Source organism: Sarcophilus harrisii, chromosome 1 (assembly GCF_902635505.1).
Source record: "Sarcophilus harrisii chromosome 1, mSarHar1.11, whole genome shotgun sequence".
NCBI classification, from domain to species: domain Eukaryota; kingdom Metazoa; phylum Chordata; class Mammalia; order Dasyuromorphia; family Dasyuridae; genus Sarcophilus; species Sarcophilus harrisii.
Window position 1 is genome coordinate 677,229,943 of NC_045426.1, and position 15,210 is coordinate 677,245,152.

The 15,210-nt window shown below is 37.7% G+C and overlaps 1 protein-coding gene and 1 long non-coding RNA gene across 3 annotated transcripts in view; one reads left to right on the forward strand and one right to left on the reverse strand.

The window, feature by feature from the left end:
- LOC116420816 overlaps nucleotides 1-6,405 on the forward strand; it is a 30,359-nt gene extending 23,954 nt beyond the window's left edge. The window contains exon 4 of the long non-coding RNA XR_004231265.1: nucleotides 6,228-6,405. This is a non-coding gene — a long non-coding RNA (uncharacterized LOC116420816). The remainder of the gene's footprint in view (nucleotides 1-6,227) is intronic.
- Nucleotides 6,406-6,485: 80 nt separating this feature from the next.
- ADGRD1 (adhesion G protein-coupled receptor D1) overlaps nucleotides 6,486-15,210 on the reverse strand; it is a 437,033-nt gene continuing 428,308 nt past the window's right edge. For both annotated transcript variants that reach the window (XM_023496952.2, XM_031948389.1), the window contains 2 exons: nucleotides 13,210-13,302; nucleotides 6,486-10,284 (listed from right to left, as the gene is read on the reverse strand). In XM_023496952.2, the coding sequence (XP_023352720.1) occupies nucleotides 10,189-10,284; nucleotides 13,210-13,302 (189 nt within the window). In that variant the 3' untranslated portion in view covers nucleotides 6,486-10,188. The remainder of the gene's footprint in view (nucleotides 10,285-13,209; nucleotides 13,303-15,210) is intronic.

Below are 15,210 nucleotides of genomic sequence, written 5' to 3' on the forward strand. Positions count from 1 at the left end.
GGGAGGTTCTGTAGAAATAGAATTAATATGACTTGACAACCAATTAGATATTGCAATGGGAGAGCATAAAGAAGAAAAGAGTCACAAACAGCATCTAGAGAGACAGACAGACATGTATGTCGGTAGGTAGAGATAGACACACGGACAGACATGTAGATAGGTAGATAGGTAGGTAGGTAGGTAGAGAGAGAGAGAGATAGACAGACAGACAAGTAGAGATAGACAGATAGATAGTAGGTTCATAGGTAGAGAGTTAGACAGATAGGTTTATAGATTGGTAAGTAGGTAGGTAGAGATGTAGAGATAGATCAACAAACAGATAGATAGGTAGGTAGAGTTAGACAAACAGATAGACAGACAGACAAATAGGTAGGTAGAGAGACAGACAGACAGGTAGAGATAGATAGACAGATCAGTAGGTATGTAGGTAGAGATAGATAAACAGATATATAGGTAGGTAGGTAGAGATGTAGAGATAAACAGATAGGGATAAATAGAGATAGATAGACAGATAGATAGATGATAGAGACAGACAGACAGATAGAAAGACAGACAAACAGATAGGTAGGCAGAATCAGACAGACAGACAGACGATTTTTGTTGTTATTCAGTCATTTCAATTATGTTAGATTCTTGGTGACCCTATTTGGGATTTTCTTAGCAGAGGAAATGGAGGGATTTGCCATTTCCTTCTCCAGTTCATTTTACAGATGAGGAGATTAAGGCAAAGAGGGTGAAATGATTTGCCAAGGGTCACATAGTGTCTGAGGCTGGATTTGAACTCAGAAAGATGAGTCTTCCTGACTCTGGTCCCAGCACTTTATCCAATGGACCAGCTAGCTGCCCAAAGATAATTTATTAAGAACTTACTTTCTGCCAGTCACTATACTAATTGTTGATGATACATTCCAAAAGGAGCAAGACAATCCCCAGCCTCAAGAAGCTTACATTGTAACTGGAGAATATTACACATAAAGTCATGTGAGAAAATGGATTGAAAAGGATTTTACAGGAAGTATTGTGCTGGCCTGGTTATGGGCTATATAAGGCAAAAATTCATTATCAGAGATGGGAAGAGCTAGAAGTGGAATCCTGTTTTCCAGTGGAGTGGAAAGGCTGAAAGTTATAGTTTTCAGCCTCAGTGGTAATAAGTATCATGGCTCTATCTACATAAAGAAGATGATGGGAGGACCAAATAGTTTACTTTTGTTGTTACTGTTACTGTTGATGTTATGTTGTTACTGTTTTCTTGGAGGAGGGAATGATGAGTGGATCTGTCAGAGTACACACAGCAATCAAGAAATCATCAAGATGGCAGATGGAGTTAGACATTTTCTAAAGAAGAGTTAAAAGCTGGCCAATGTGTCCTCAGTAATTTAAAGTCCCCAAGCCCCGATGTACTCCTGAAGTAATTGGTAAGATGCTCTCAATAGTCTTTGAAAGATTATTGAGAATGGGAAGAGTGAATTTCAGAAAGGCCTGGAGAGACTTACACGAACTGATGCTGAGTGAAATGAGCAGGACCAGGAGATCATTATATACTTCAACAACAATACTATATGATGACCAGTTCTGATGGACCAGGCCATCCTCAGCAATGAGATCAACCAAATCATTTCTAATGGAGCAGTAATGAACTGAACTAGCTATACCCAGAAAAAGAACTCTGGGAGATGACTAAAAACCATTACATTGAATTCCCAATCCCTATATTTATGCACACCTGCATTTTTGATTTCCTTCACAAGCTAATGGTACAATATTTCAGAGTCTGATTCTTTTTGTACAGCAAAATAACGTTTTGGTCATGTATACTTATTGTGTATCTAATTTATATTTTAATATATTTAACATCTACTGGTCATCCTGCCATCTAGGGGAGGGGGTGGGGGGGTAAGAGGTGAAAAATTGGAATAAGAGGTTTGGCAATTGTTAATGCTGTAAAGTTACCCATGTATATATCCTGTAAATAAAAGGCTATTAAATAAAAATAAAAAAAAAAGAGAATGGGAAGAGTGCCACAGAAAAGAAGGAAAGTAGTGTCCTGATTTTCAGATATAAAAGGAAGAAAATGGAATAACTGACTGTGGCTCCAGGCAAAATTCTAGAATGTATTAATTATTAAAGGGATAGTTTGTGATTACAAAGAGCCAACATGTCTTCATCAAAAACAAGACATACCAGATTAATTTTAATTGAGTTTTGGATGGGTTACTAGACTCTCTGTCACCAAGTCTCTCTTCTCTGTCTCTGCCTCTATTGCTTATCTATCAATGATACTTTCTCTCTCTCTCTCTCTCTCTCTCTCTCTCTCTCTCTCTCTCTCTCTCTCTTTCTCTCTCTCTTTCTCTGTCTCTCTGTCTCTCTCTATATATATCTATATCTATATCTATATGTATTTATATATATACACACATACATATATACACTTGTCTCTCTGTCTCCCTCTGTGAGTGTCTGTCTCTCCATCTCTCTCTGTATATATAGATATAGATAGATAGATAGATATAGATAAATAAACATACATATATACTTGTCTCTCTTTATATCTATCTCTATCTCTGTTTCTGTCTCTCTGTTTCTCTACTTCCCTCTCTGTCTCTCTGTCTTTGACTCTATCTTTCTGTTTTTGTCTGTTTCTCTGTCTCTCTCTTCCTCCTTACCTCCCCTCTTTCTCTCCTCTCTCTGTCTTTCTTTCTTTGCCTCTCTCTTTACCTTGCTGTATCTCTGCTTCTCTGTCTATCTTTGTATATCTCTTCTTTCTGTGTATATGCCCCTCTGTCTCTTTCTCTTCCTCTGTCTCTGTCTCCATCTGTCTGTCTGTCTCGTTCTGTCTCTCATCGCCATGATATTTAAAATGTGTGTCAGTGACTTGGTTAAAAATGCTAATGGTATGATTGTCAAATGTTTGATGAAAGAGTCTGTCTCCAGAAAGATCTTGATAGGTTCAGACATTGAGCCAAAATATAACAAGACAAAATTTAATAAGATAAATATATAGCTACATATACTTGAGCAAAAAAAAAAAAAACACCTTCTTAAGTGCTGGATTGGAAAACTGTGCTAAGATAAACAGTCTATGCAATAAACATAAAATAAAATCAGATTCAGATGCTTTGTTGATTCCCAAGTCAATTTGAGACAACAATAGGGACATAGAAAGAAGATATGATGTTAACTTGGCTCACTGTAGAAGGAACAATGTGTCCAGAATGAGGGAGGTGAGAGGCCCCTTCTACCTCCTTCCTAATTGGACCACAACTGGAGTATTGCATTCAGTTCTGGGGTCACATTTTAGGAAGTGCCTCAACAATCTAGGGAGCCTAAAGAGGATGAGAATGATGAGAATGTGCTTCAAGGTCATATCACATGAAACTCATTTGAAAGAATGGCAGGTATTTAGCCTGGTGAAGGGCAGATTGAGGAGAGACATGATAACTGTTTTCAAATATTTGAAAGATAAGGGGATTACCTTTTTTTTCCTGCCTGACAAAAAAAAAAAAAAAAAAAAAAAAAAAAAAAGACAGAATTAGGAGCAGTGGGTGAAAATGACAGATTTTTTAACACCATGTGAGGGGAAAAAAATTTCCTAAAGATTATAGTTGGCTTCTTTGGAAAACCATGGGACTCCTTTCAAAACCATGATATATTTCCTTAATTTAATCAATTAAGTATGACAACTTCTATGTGAGAAGATAACCTATTAACATTCAAAAGATAAGAACCCTGAGAATTCTTTTCACTGGAAAGAAAGATTCCGAAGAGATAGAATGCACATTTAAGATCAAAGATCTTGTTCAGCAATTCTTAACCTTGAGTTTGCAGGGGTTTTTCCCCTATATTAATAATTATATTTCAGTATAATTGGTTTTCTTTGTAATTCTATGAATTTTATTCTATTTCATTTAAAAACATTTTTCAGGGGAAAAGATCCATAGGCTTCATCGGGCTGCCAAAGGGGTCCAAAGAACAAAAGATGGGTTAGGATCAAAGGTTCCTGCAGATGAGGAGACATGTCTAGAGAGATTAATTTATTTGCTCAAGGTCACTGGGTTCATAAATTGCCAAGACGGGATTTGATCTCAGGTCCCATGACTCAAAAATTCAGTACTCTTTGTACTATATCACAAAGCTGACATCATAGAGGAAATTCTAATATAGGTGTAGATGATACTAGATAATTTCTGAATTTCCATCTAACTAGAAGATTCTGTGACTCTGAATCTTTGAGTTCATTTTGGATAGGAAGAGTTTTTTTTTTTTTTTTTCTGTTGGTGTTACATTCAGTAGAGCTAAATGCTAGCTATTGGCTATTGAAAATTTAGGATTTGCACTATTGATCAGAGAAATGCAAATTAAGACAACTCTGAGATACCATTACATACCTGTCAGATTGGCTAAGATGACAGGAAAAGATAATGACTAATGCTGGAGGGGATGTGGGAAAACTGGGATACTGATGCATTGTTAGTGGAAATGTGGATAAATCCAACCATTCTGGAGAGTAATCACTCTGGAACTATGCCCAAAAAGCTATCCAACTGTGCATACCTTTTGATCCAGCAGTGTTACTACTGGGCTTATATCCCAAAGAGATACTAAAGAAGGGAAGGGGACCCGTATGTGCAAGAATGTTTGTGGCAGCCTTCTTTGTAGTGGCCAGAAACTGGAAACTGAGTGGATGCCCATCAGTGGGAGAATGGCTGAATAAATTGTGGTATATGAATGTTATGGAATATTATTGTTCTGTAAGAAATGACCAGCAGGATGAATACAGAGAGACCTGGACTTACATGAACTTGATGTTGAATGAAATGAGTAAAACCAAGAGAACATTGTACACGACAACAAGAAGACAATACAATGATCAATTCTGATGGACGTGACTCTTTCCAATCATGAGATGACCCAGGCCAGTTCCAATGATCTTGTGATGAAGAGAGCCATTTGTACCCAGAGAGAGACTGGGGACCAAGTGTGGATCACGGCATAGTATTTTCACTCGGTTGTTGTTTGCTTGCATTTTGTTTTCTTTCTCAATTTTTTTCTGTTTGATTTGATTTTTCTCGTATAGCAAGATAACTGTATAAATATGTATACATATATTGGATCTAACACATATTTTAACATATTTAACATATATTGGATTACCTGCCATCTAGGGGAGAGAGGAAGGGGAAAGAGGGGAAAAGTTGGAACAGAAGGTTTTGCAAGGGTCAGTGTTAAAAAATCACCCATGCATATATTTTGAAAATAAAAAGCTTTAATTAAAAAAGAAAAGCTGAGCAGAACAAACCCAGTTCTTCCATCGGTTACCACTTAATAAAGATAACCTTAAAGATCATGGACATGGACAAGATTCTTAATTACCTAGCAAGCTTATGTATAGCCAGCCCTAGATTATGCTTCTGGTTCACTCCATTTAGAGGCAGCTGCTGGTGCAACACGCAGAGCACTGGGCCTGAAGCCAGAAAGATCTGAATTCAACCCCAGTCATTGTGCCTCAGTTTCCCTATCTATAAAGTGGGAATTATAATAGCACTTACTTTACAGAGTTTCTGTGAGGATCAAATGAGATAATATTTACAAAGTGCTTAGCATAGTGGCCTGGCACATAGCAGATAGCTCATAAATGCTTATTCCCATTCTTACCTCACACCTCTTACCATCTGCCACTAAATACATCCCCTCATCAGCACCCCACCTGTTTTCCACCTCTTTATCTAGAAGCAGAAATCAAATCAATATTTCCATTGGAAGGTGACAATAGAAATTCCTATGACTCACAATGGCTTAACACTTTCAGTTATATAATAATTGATTTGGAGCTGGAAAGGACATTAGATGCTATTAAATCCCACCCCCTCATTTTACACATGAGAAAGCAACTATGAGACGATAATGGCTTTCCCAGGGTCACACAGCTATTAAATAGCTAACATAGGATTTGAATCTAGTTTTTCCTGACTACAATTCTAAAGTCATACTTGCTACACTCTTTCCCTTCTCTATATGTGTCTTCTTCCTCCTATGTGAAAGTAAGCTCCTTTCAGGCAGGAATTGTCTTTTGTATTTGTATCCCTGAAGCATAGAACAGAACCTCACAATTTTTGCTGTTTAATTATTGAATAGCATCCAACTCCTCATGACCCCCTGAACCAGTAGTCTGTGGGATTTTCTTGGCAGAGATTGGTAATTTGCTTTTCCTTCTTCATTTCCTTCTTCAGCTCATTTTACAGATGAGGAAACCAAAAGGGAAGGCTAACAGAATGAAGTGACCTGCTCGAGGTCATACAGCTAGTATTTAAGATCATATTTTAACTCGTCTTCCTGACTCTCTATCCAATGAGCCATCTAACTGCTCATACAAGGTAGGTGCCTAATCAATGCTTTTATTCAGTCCTTCAGTCACTATCTCATGCTTTCTGAAGAGATTTATAATTCTCAAGTTTGACTAGGGTGAAAAAAAAAAGATTACAAATCACTAACAGAAAATGAAGACTTATTTTTATTTGGAAAAAAACAGCATAATTTTATGCCTTACTGGCATTTATTACCATTTACATGATGTAATCTATTACAAAGTCACAATTCCTTCGATTACAATTTCATCTTTGGCCAAATTATGTTTCACTGATGAAATATAGCAGAAGCCCAAATATACAAGCCCATAAATACATTGCACTATTTTTATTTCTTAAGAAAGAAAGGTTTAGAAAATCTGAACTGATTGTTTGTCTCTGGGTACATCAGCCAGACTCAGTGAAAAGAAAAGGAGATAAGACTTAGACCAAAAAAACAGAATCAAGCTGAGGCAAGATCACATCTTTACTATCTTTTGACTAATCATAAACTAAAGAAGCAAAAACTCCAACTTCCAAAGTCATAATACAGTGTTCTAACTTCTAGGTTCACTCACACACATAATGAGAATACACTATTTCTTTACAAGCCATTCCGATCTCAAGCTATGGGGCAAAACACATGGGATAGACAGTAAAAAAAAAATCTATTTCATTGAATCATAGAGTGAGGGAAGTTAAAAGCAGGAAGAGACCTTGAGAAGATTCAGCAACAAAGTCTCAGCAAACACAGGGAACACCTTGCCCCTCCTTTTAATTCATCTGTCACATTGCAAAGTATAAGAAGTCATATCTTCATCATTTATTGAATATACATTAGAAGGGCTGCATTAAAACAAATACTATCCATCCTGGATAAAACAAGATTTGACCCTTAATGGAAAACTAACTTTTGTTTATAATTATATTTCCTTGGTTGTAATTGCAAAACTGGGGTTATGACTGTTGAACAGCCTCAGCATTCCATTGATTGTCCAAACAATATCAAGGGGAAGAAGACCCTTAGCACATGAGTGTGCACCTCTCTACAATCAGCTCATTTTCTGGAAATCATGGAGCAGAATTGTACAGGAAGGTCAACCATGGATGAGTTCCAGTTCTCCCAACTGAGAGGATGAAAGTCCATAGGGAGGAGAAAAGAGACTCACTAAAACAATGGTATATTTGACCCTCACAGTTGGCCCCAAGGTGATAATATTTTTAATAATCATAGAAATACTTAAAGATAAGTTACAGCGTGATTGTGATATGCGTCAGTGGGGGGAGACAACCTCACCAACAGAATGGCATATTCTTCAAGTTTCTTGAACAGTTATTGCCACATTGCTGAGGGGTCTGCGCTATATCCTATGCATTACAACCAACAAGAAAGAATCAAGCATGCAAAAACTAAAACACAGTATACAATTGTTAATAACTTACTGAATTGGACTCATTCATTTCACCCCTAACATCACTTGTCTTGTCATACAGCAAAAAGAGGAAAAGGGAATGGGTTCCAATCTCCATCCATGGTCACAGTTTGAAAAAAAAAATCATCTTCTAGTATCAAAAATAGGTTTAAATATCTTGCCCATACGTTTCATAAACATTTGGAGCTCCGTCATCACAGTATGATTCTCTGGTATTTTGTTTGCACACTTCCCAATGGATCACACTTATTTGATAAAGCCCTTGTTTTCCATGAGGGCCCAGCCCATAGAGATCATTGTAACAATTATTGCCATTTCCAAAAGGATTGAGCCAAAGTCAACCCGTTCACGTTCACAGCAGAAGATGCAGCCATGTTCACATCACATACTTCACTGTCCCTCCCCCTTCTCTGGTCCTGTTGGCCAAATGAAAAGGAAGAACAGTCTCAAAGACTTGACCTATCATGGATTCACTACTTAGTTAGAGGGAGACTTTGACACTGATCATGATGATAATTGACATTTAAATAGCCCTATAAGAATAGCAGATTTGCAAGGTATTCTACATAAGCTCAATTGATCCTCATCGGTAAACATTATTGATATAACTATTCCTGTTCTATAAATGTGGAAATTGAGGTGGGGATCAGTTATATGACTGTCCAGGATTACACAAATAGTAAGATTCAGGGATGGGATTTGAAACCAAATCTCCCTTACTCTGATCCCAGAAGTAGGATCTATCATGAACTGTAATTTTCATCTGAATTAGGAAATAAAAGCTCTGAAAAGTGACTTGCCTTGGACATAAACTAGGAAGTGTAAGAAGCAGGATTTGAACTCAGGGCTCTGCTGACTCCAAGATCAAAATTCATCTACAATATTTAATGGTCATTTAGAGTAATCTGAAAGCTCTGCTCATGACAATGATTTAATATATAGCCACTCAAAAAATGAGTGACAGATGCCCCTGGTGGTGACTGGTGGGAAATATTGGAATTTTGGAAATAAGAATATCAGAATGTGTTTAGCAGTAAAATCTCATGGCAGGGGCATGATGGGTGGGAGAAGCCACTGGAAAATGTTAGAATAAAAATATTCTGTCTCTTTTGCCTCATAGGTTCTATTCTCACAGGATTTATTCAAAGCACACAGGTGAAGGTTGACACGAATTTCCAATCATTTCAAAGGCATCTATGACTGCAAGCTATGGAAACTATCCGTTTTGCTGTGATCTTATCAACTTTATTATTTGCTGCTGGATTATTTTAAAATTGGATGCCATTATCCCGACAACATTTAATATTCATAAGTCCTGAGAAACATGGGGCAAGGAAAAATGAACAGACATTAACTCAAACCCTACCTTAAGTAAGGCACTGTGTTAGGCACTGAGGGATAGAAAAGAAAGACTAAAATGAAACAATTGCTGCCCTCAGGGCAGCATGAAAATCTTATTTTCATGGATAAAGGTAGCTACAACTGGAAGGGTCTGATTGGCAGAACCTCTAGGCAAACCTAGGGGTCAACAGATGGTGAAGAAGGAAGGCAATCAGGAAAACAGAGTGGGTCTCATCAAAGCTGGTGATTTCGGAAGCAAGCTTTAATTCTGCACAGATTTGAAGAGAATATGAGCTGATTTATGTAAATGTCACTGGCTGTGAATGTGTAGATGTATGTACATATGATATCCCACATAGACTGTAGCTCACAAAACACCTATTATCTGCCTAAGACTGGCTGGCTACTAAATGCATTTGTATCTTGAGAGCAGAGAGTTAGTTTCCTTGGGCTTGAGTCTCCAGTACAGTATGAAAAGCTGAACAGAGCTCTCTCTTTTCCAGGCAGAATATTTAGGGTATTCAGATGGATTTCCTTTCCTTTGCCTCTGTCTTTGGTATTCTGTGTATTCACCCCTGTGATGATTGGACTCCTCAGGTACAAACAGAGAATGCAGAAAGAAGCAATGACTTTGACTTCAGACTTTCAACAAGAAGTTTTTCTTCCTTTTTTTTTTATTTCAGAAGCATGTCCTTCGGGAAGCCTGTGTTCCTAGTAGCCATGAAGCTCTGGGCTTCAGACAGCAGCGTTGCGGGGACAGGTGTGGGGAGGGTCCTTTTGTTCTTTCCTTCTATCCACTGTTCTCATCACTGAGCAAGCTATCCAGTGTACACCAGGGCAAGAGTTATTCTGCTAATGGTCAGGGGGTGAGCTCCATTAAATACAAGAGAGTGAACTTAAGAAGATGACCAGTTACCCGACAAGCAAGGCAGCCAGTTTCCATTTCCCAGGCAGTGATGAGGAGAAAGGATCCAACTAACACTATCTGTGAGAATATCAGGGTGGGACTCTGGTGGGGGCTGAGGCCCAAGGACATGGCAGGCTTTTCAAGGTGAAGGGAAGTTGGCCCTGGGTCAAACCGCTGACAAGTCGATCCGGTTGGCTGAGTTGCTGCTCTTGTCCCAAGTATTGAGTTTAGTGGGTGTTGTTCCTGGTCGGGTTCCATTCATCTGCAAACCAAAGGGATAGGAATGGTGAGAAGAGAAGATGGAGGGATGACATGAGCATTCCTATCAAATAGTACAGGGGTAGGGAATTTTTCTGCTTGATCCTAAAAAAACAGTACTAAGAGCCATGGCTAGGAGCTAGCTAGCTAGGAGGATTTCACAAAATTTCATTTGGTAGGCAGCTCAAAGATCATTTTTTTCTTTATTAAAGTTTTTTTTTTTATTTTTCAAAGCATATACATGGACAATTCTTCAACATTAGCCCTTGCAAAACCTTGTGTTCAAATTTTCACCCCCTTCCCTCAGCTCCTCCCCTAGATGGCAAGTAGTCCAATATATGTTAAACATGATAGAAATATGTATTAAAGCTAAGATATGCTTACATATTTATACAATTGTCTTGCCTCTCAAGAAAAATCAAATCAAACCAGAAAAAAATGCAAGCAAACAACAACAAAAAGAGTGAAAATGTTATGTTGTGAACCACACTCAGTTCCCACAGTGCTCTCTCTTCATCACTAAACCACTGAAAATGGTCTGAATCATCTCATTGTTGAAGAGAGCCATGTCCATCAAAATTGATTATTGTATAATCTTGTATAATGATCTCCTGGTTCTGCTCATTTCATTTAGCACTCAGAGATCATTTACTCCAACCTCCACCTGAATGAAAATTGTTCTCCTTTGCAACATACCCAATTAGTGATCATCCAACTTCTCTTTGAATGATTCTAGTGAAAAAAGAACCCACTGACTTCTGAAATAGTCCATTCCATTTTTTATTAACTCCATTAGGAAATATGTTTGTTTATTCTTTCTTTCTCACATCAAGCTTCTTCCCCTTTTGCTCCTGGATCTGCCCTCTTTCATCAAAAAGAAAAATCTAATCACTCTTAAACATTATGGGTCTTCCATTTGAAGATGACTATCATGTACCCTATCCTCTTCTCTAGTTCATTCTCATGCCTAATTTCATCAAAAGATGCTTATACAGCATATTCTCAAGCCCTCTCATCATCCTGGTAGCCCTCGAGTGAATGTACATTTATTAGATTTAATAGGAGCACAATATTCCAGATGTGGTCCAACCAAAGGACATTAAAGAAAACCATCACTTCCATAGTCCTAAACATTATGCTTCTTCTAATGCAATCTGGAATTTGCTGCATGACTCCTATTGAACTTGAAGTCCACTTAAAACCCCTAGATTATTCTCATGAAAAGTATTTAGCCAAACCCCCTCCATCATGTACTTATACAGTTGAATTTCTTAACACAAGTAAATTATAAATTAATTTATTAAGTCTTATCTTATTAGAGCCATTCCAATATTCTAAATGAATCTTGATTCTATCATACAACATGTTAACTGATTTGATAAGCTTATTTTTTCTGCTTTTCTCTATCATTGATTTTTTTAAACTTGGTTCAATACAAGGAAGAGTTTCTTAATGGTCAGAGTTGTCCAAAAATGGAATGGGTTAGTTTGTTGGATGGTGAATTCATTGTCCACAAACTGGACTAGACCTTAGAAGATTTAATTCTCCTCTTTTTAGAGGTAAGGAAATTAATATCTAGAGAAAATACCTCCACAATGAGGAAGTAGTACTCACACCCACGTCTTCTAAGGCTTGTAACTTCAAATGTTCTTTCCATGACATCTCTGAAATCATGGAAGGAATTCCTGTATCTGTTAGAAAACTGGGCCTGTCCAACACTAAGATTTAGTGATTCTGGGTAGGTATCACTGATCTCTGATCCTCCAAGGCATGAGCCAGAAAATTAAATTTTCATCTGACAAGGTATTTAATAAATGATGTCAATTTGGATTCTATGGACATGGTCTTGATAACAAGAAAGCTATATTAAGGGAGCGTGGAACCCAAGTTTCATTAACACATTTCTTCTTAGCAGGAGGAGTACTGAGTCCCAGGGTGGTTGTGAGGATCAAATGAGATATTTGAAAAGTGCTCAGCACTGTGCCTGGGGCATAGTAAGGGCTATGTAACTGCTTATTCCCTCTCCCTCTTTGGAAAATCATTTATCCATTCTGACTCTCAGTTCCCATACCTAGAAAATGGACACAGTAAAAGCACCTGCCTCACAGGGTTAGAGTGAAAGTCAAAGGAGATAAATATATGAAAATGATTTTTTATAAATTTTGTTGCTATTGTGTGTTCAGTCATTTCAGCCCTGTCCAACTCTTCATGATGCCATTTAGTGTTTTCTTGGTAAAGGGACTGGAATGGTTTGCCATTTCCTTCTCCAGCTCATTTTACAGTTGAGGAAACTAAGACAAACAGGGGTAAGTGACTTGCCCAGGGTCACACAGCTAGTAAGAGTCTAAGTTCAGATTTGAACTATTTTTCCAACTCTGTCTACCATACTACCTAGCAGCCCCTTGCAGACCTTGAAGTGCTATATACAGTGTTAATGAACTCAGCTCAGTTTTCATGTTCAAGTCACAGATCCACCTACAGCAAGAGTCGGGAACCTTTTTTTCTGCCAAGGGCCATTTGGATATTTATAACATCATTTCGTGGACCATTCGAAATTATCGACTTATAGAACTCAAGCAGCTGGAGGATGTTGTTCTTAGCTTTCAGGTCATCATCACCTGTGGTTGCCTTAGCAAATGATTTTGTAAGCATTAGATGGCCCAAGGACCAGATATTTCCTACTCCCCACCTAAAGTTTGGGTCAAGGATCATAAGTCAGCCTCAGTTTGAGAAACACTCCCTTATCTGTTCTCTAAGAAGCCTTAACAACTCAGACCACAGAAAGCTCCCACATACATGAATCTTTGCCTCATCTTGTGATGGGACTTCCTCTGTGGGGTATCTACTCATTTGGAAATTTTCTTGAGCTTTAGAGCCAGCATTGGCTGGCGGGGGGCTGATTACACCCCAAGTATAACATGGTACTCACAATGTCGGAGTTGAAGGGCTTCACATTGATGTTGCGAATCGAACTGCTGGTGAGGGACCAAACCTTGGTTTTATGCTTAAAGGCAGCTCTCACCTGTGAAGAGGAGAGGATGTGAGCTAATTAGATGTGATTTCAGAGCAAAACTCAGATGGATGCTAAGGAGCCCAATAAATTCCTGGGACTCGGGTTCACAGAAAATTAAATATAAGATCGTATTCAATATTTGAATCTGACAAGTAAAATATTCCTATTCAGTACTTGAAACATTGTAGAAGTCTTCAAATAATAAATTAAGAATTCTTTCACTCATCCATCTATAACTTCATTCATTCAATAAGTTATCCATTAATTCATTTTTCATTCCATCCATTTGTTAATCTTTTCAGTTTCTTATTTTATTCTTCCATCTTCATTTATGCATTTATATTTTCCATTTATTGATTCCATCCATTAATTTATCTATTCATCCACTCACCCATTTTAACATAATTTATTAAGCACCTACTATGTGACAATCACTGTGCTAAGTATTTTACAACTTGTTTTCCAACAACCCTGAAAGGAATGTGTCATTAATATCCTATATTACAGATGAGGAAACTGAGGAAAACAGGTTAAGTAGCTTATATAGGGTTACCCAGCTAGCAAGAGTATGATACCAGATTTGAATGCAGAGTCCATGTCTCTGCTGTATTTTCAAGCTGTTTTCACTTATATATTCATTTATTCATTCAACTCATTAATCCACACAGTTCCTTTATCTATTAACTTCATTAATCTATCCATTCACCATTTAATTCATTCAGCCATTCATGTATTCATTTATTCAATTAATAATTCAATCCACTCATTAACTCCACCTTTCATTGATCCATTATACAGCTTCCTTATTTACATATTTTATTAATTCATTACTTCTAGAAAATATTTACTGAGTATCTGCCACTGTGTTGGGTGCTTTGAGAGATACAAAGCTAAATATAATAGTTTGCAACTTCAAGGAGCTCATAATTTGGTTGTGGAGATAATACATAGGAAAAATATAATACAAGACAAAATCTGGTAAGTATCATGAAGAATGTAGAAAAGTCATCATCTAAGGATGAAAGGTCCCCAAATATGGAGTGAATATGAAGCAGAATAAGGAAGATCACAGCTGAACTGCCTTTTAAGGCAGTTCTACACTTACACTGGCTTCTACACTGACTGCTAAGCTTCCTACTGGAAGGTCTATGACCTCTCCTAATGCTATTGTCTTCTCAAATAGATCTGCATTGGTAAGGAGCCTGATCATGATATTCATGATAGATGATGTTTATGGACCATCTTGAGATATACAAAGTAGAAGAACAATGTGACACCCAGAGAAATGAGGGAATTTGCTCAAAGTCACAAATGCTTCTTTGTTTCCGCTCTATCTTGGCTATGCCTTTTATATTACCTCTCTCTCTCATCTGAGCCCTCCAACAGCCCTGTGATACAAGCACTGCAGCTATTATTATCCCCTTTGATAGATAAGAAAACAGAAACTTGGGAAGTTAGTAAGAAACCAGGGTACAAAGAGCCTTAAAAGTCAAACAGAAAATATTATATTTGATGCTGAAGGTAATTGAGAACCACTGGAGTTTATTGAATGAGGGGGAAGGGAGAAGGAACAATCTGACCTGCATTTTAGGAAGACCAATTTGACAGCTGAGTGGAGAATGCACTGAAGTGGGGAAAGATTTCAGGCAGGAAGACCCACCAGAAGCTATTATAATAGTTCACACATGAGGTGATAAGGACCTTCACTAGTGTGGTGATATTGTCAGAGGAGCTAAGAGAGTGAGATATAATAAATGTAGAAAGGGATTTGATGACTGATAGAAGGGGTGTAAGAAGTGGCTTGCTGCCTGGGTGATGGGGAGGATGATGGTATCCTTGACAGTAACAGAAACATGAGGGAAAAGGGTGGAGTTTTTTTTATTTTTGGAGGGGGGAGAAAATGAGTTTAGTTTTAGA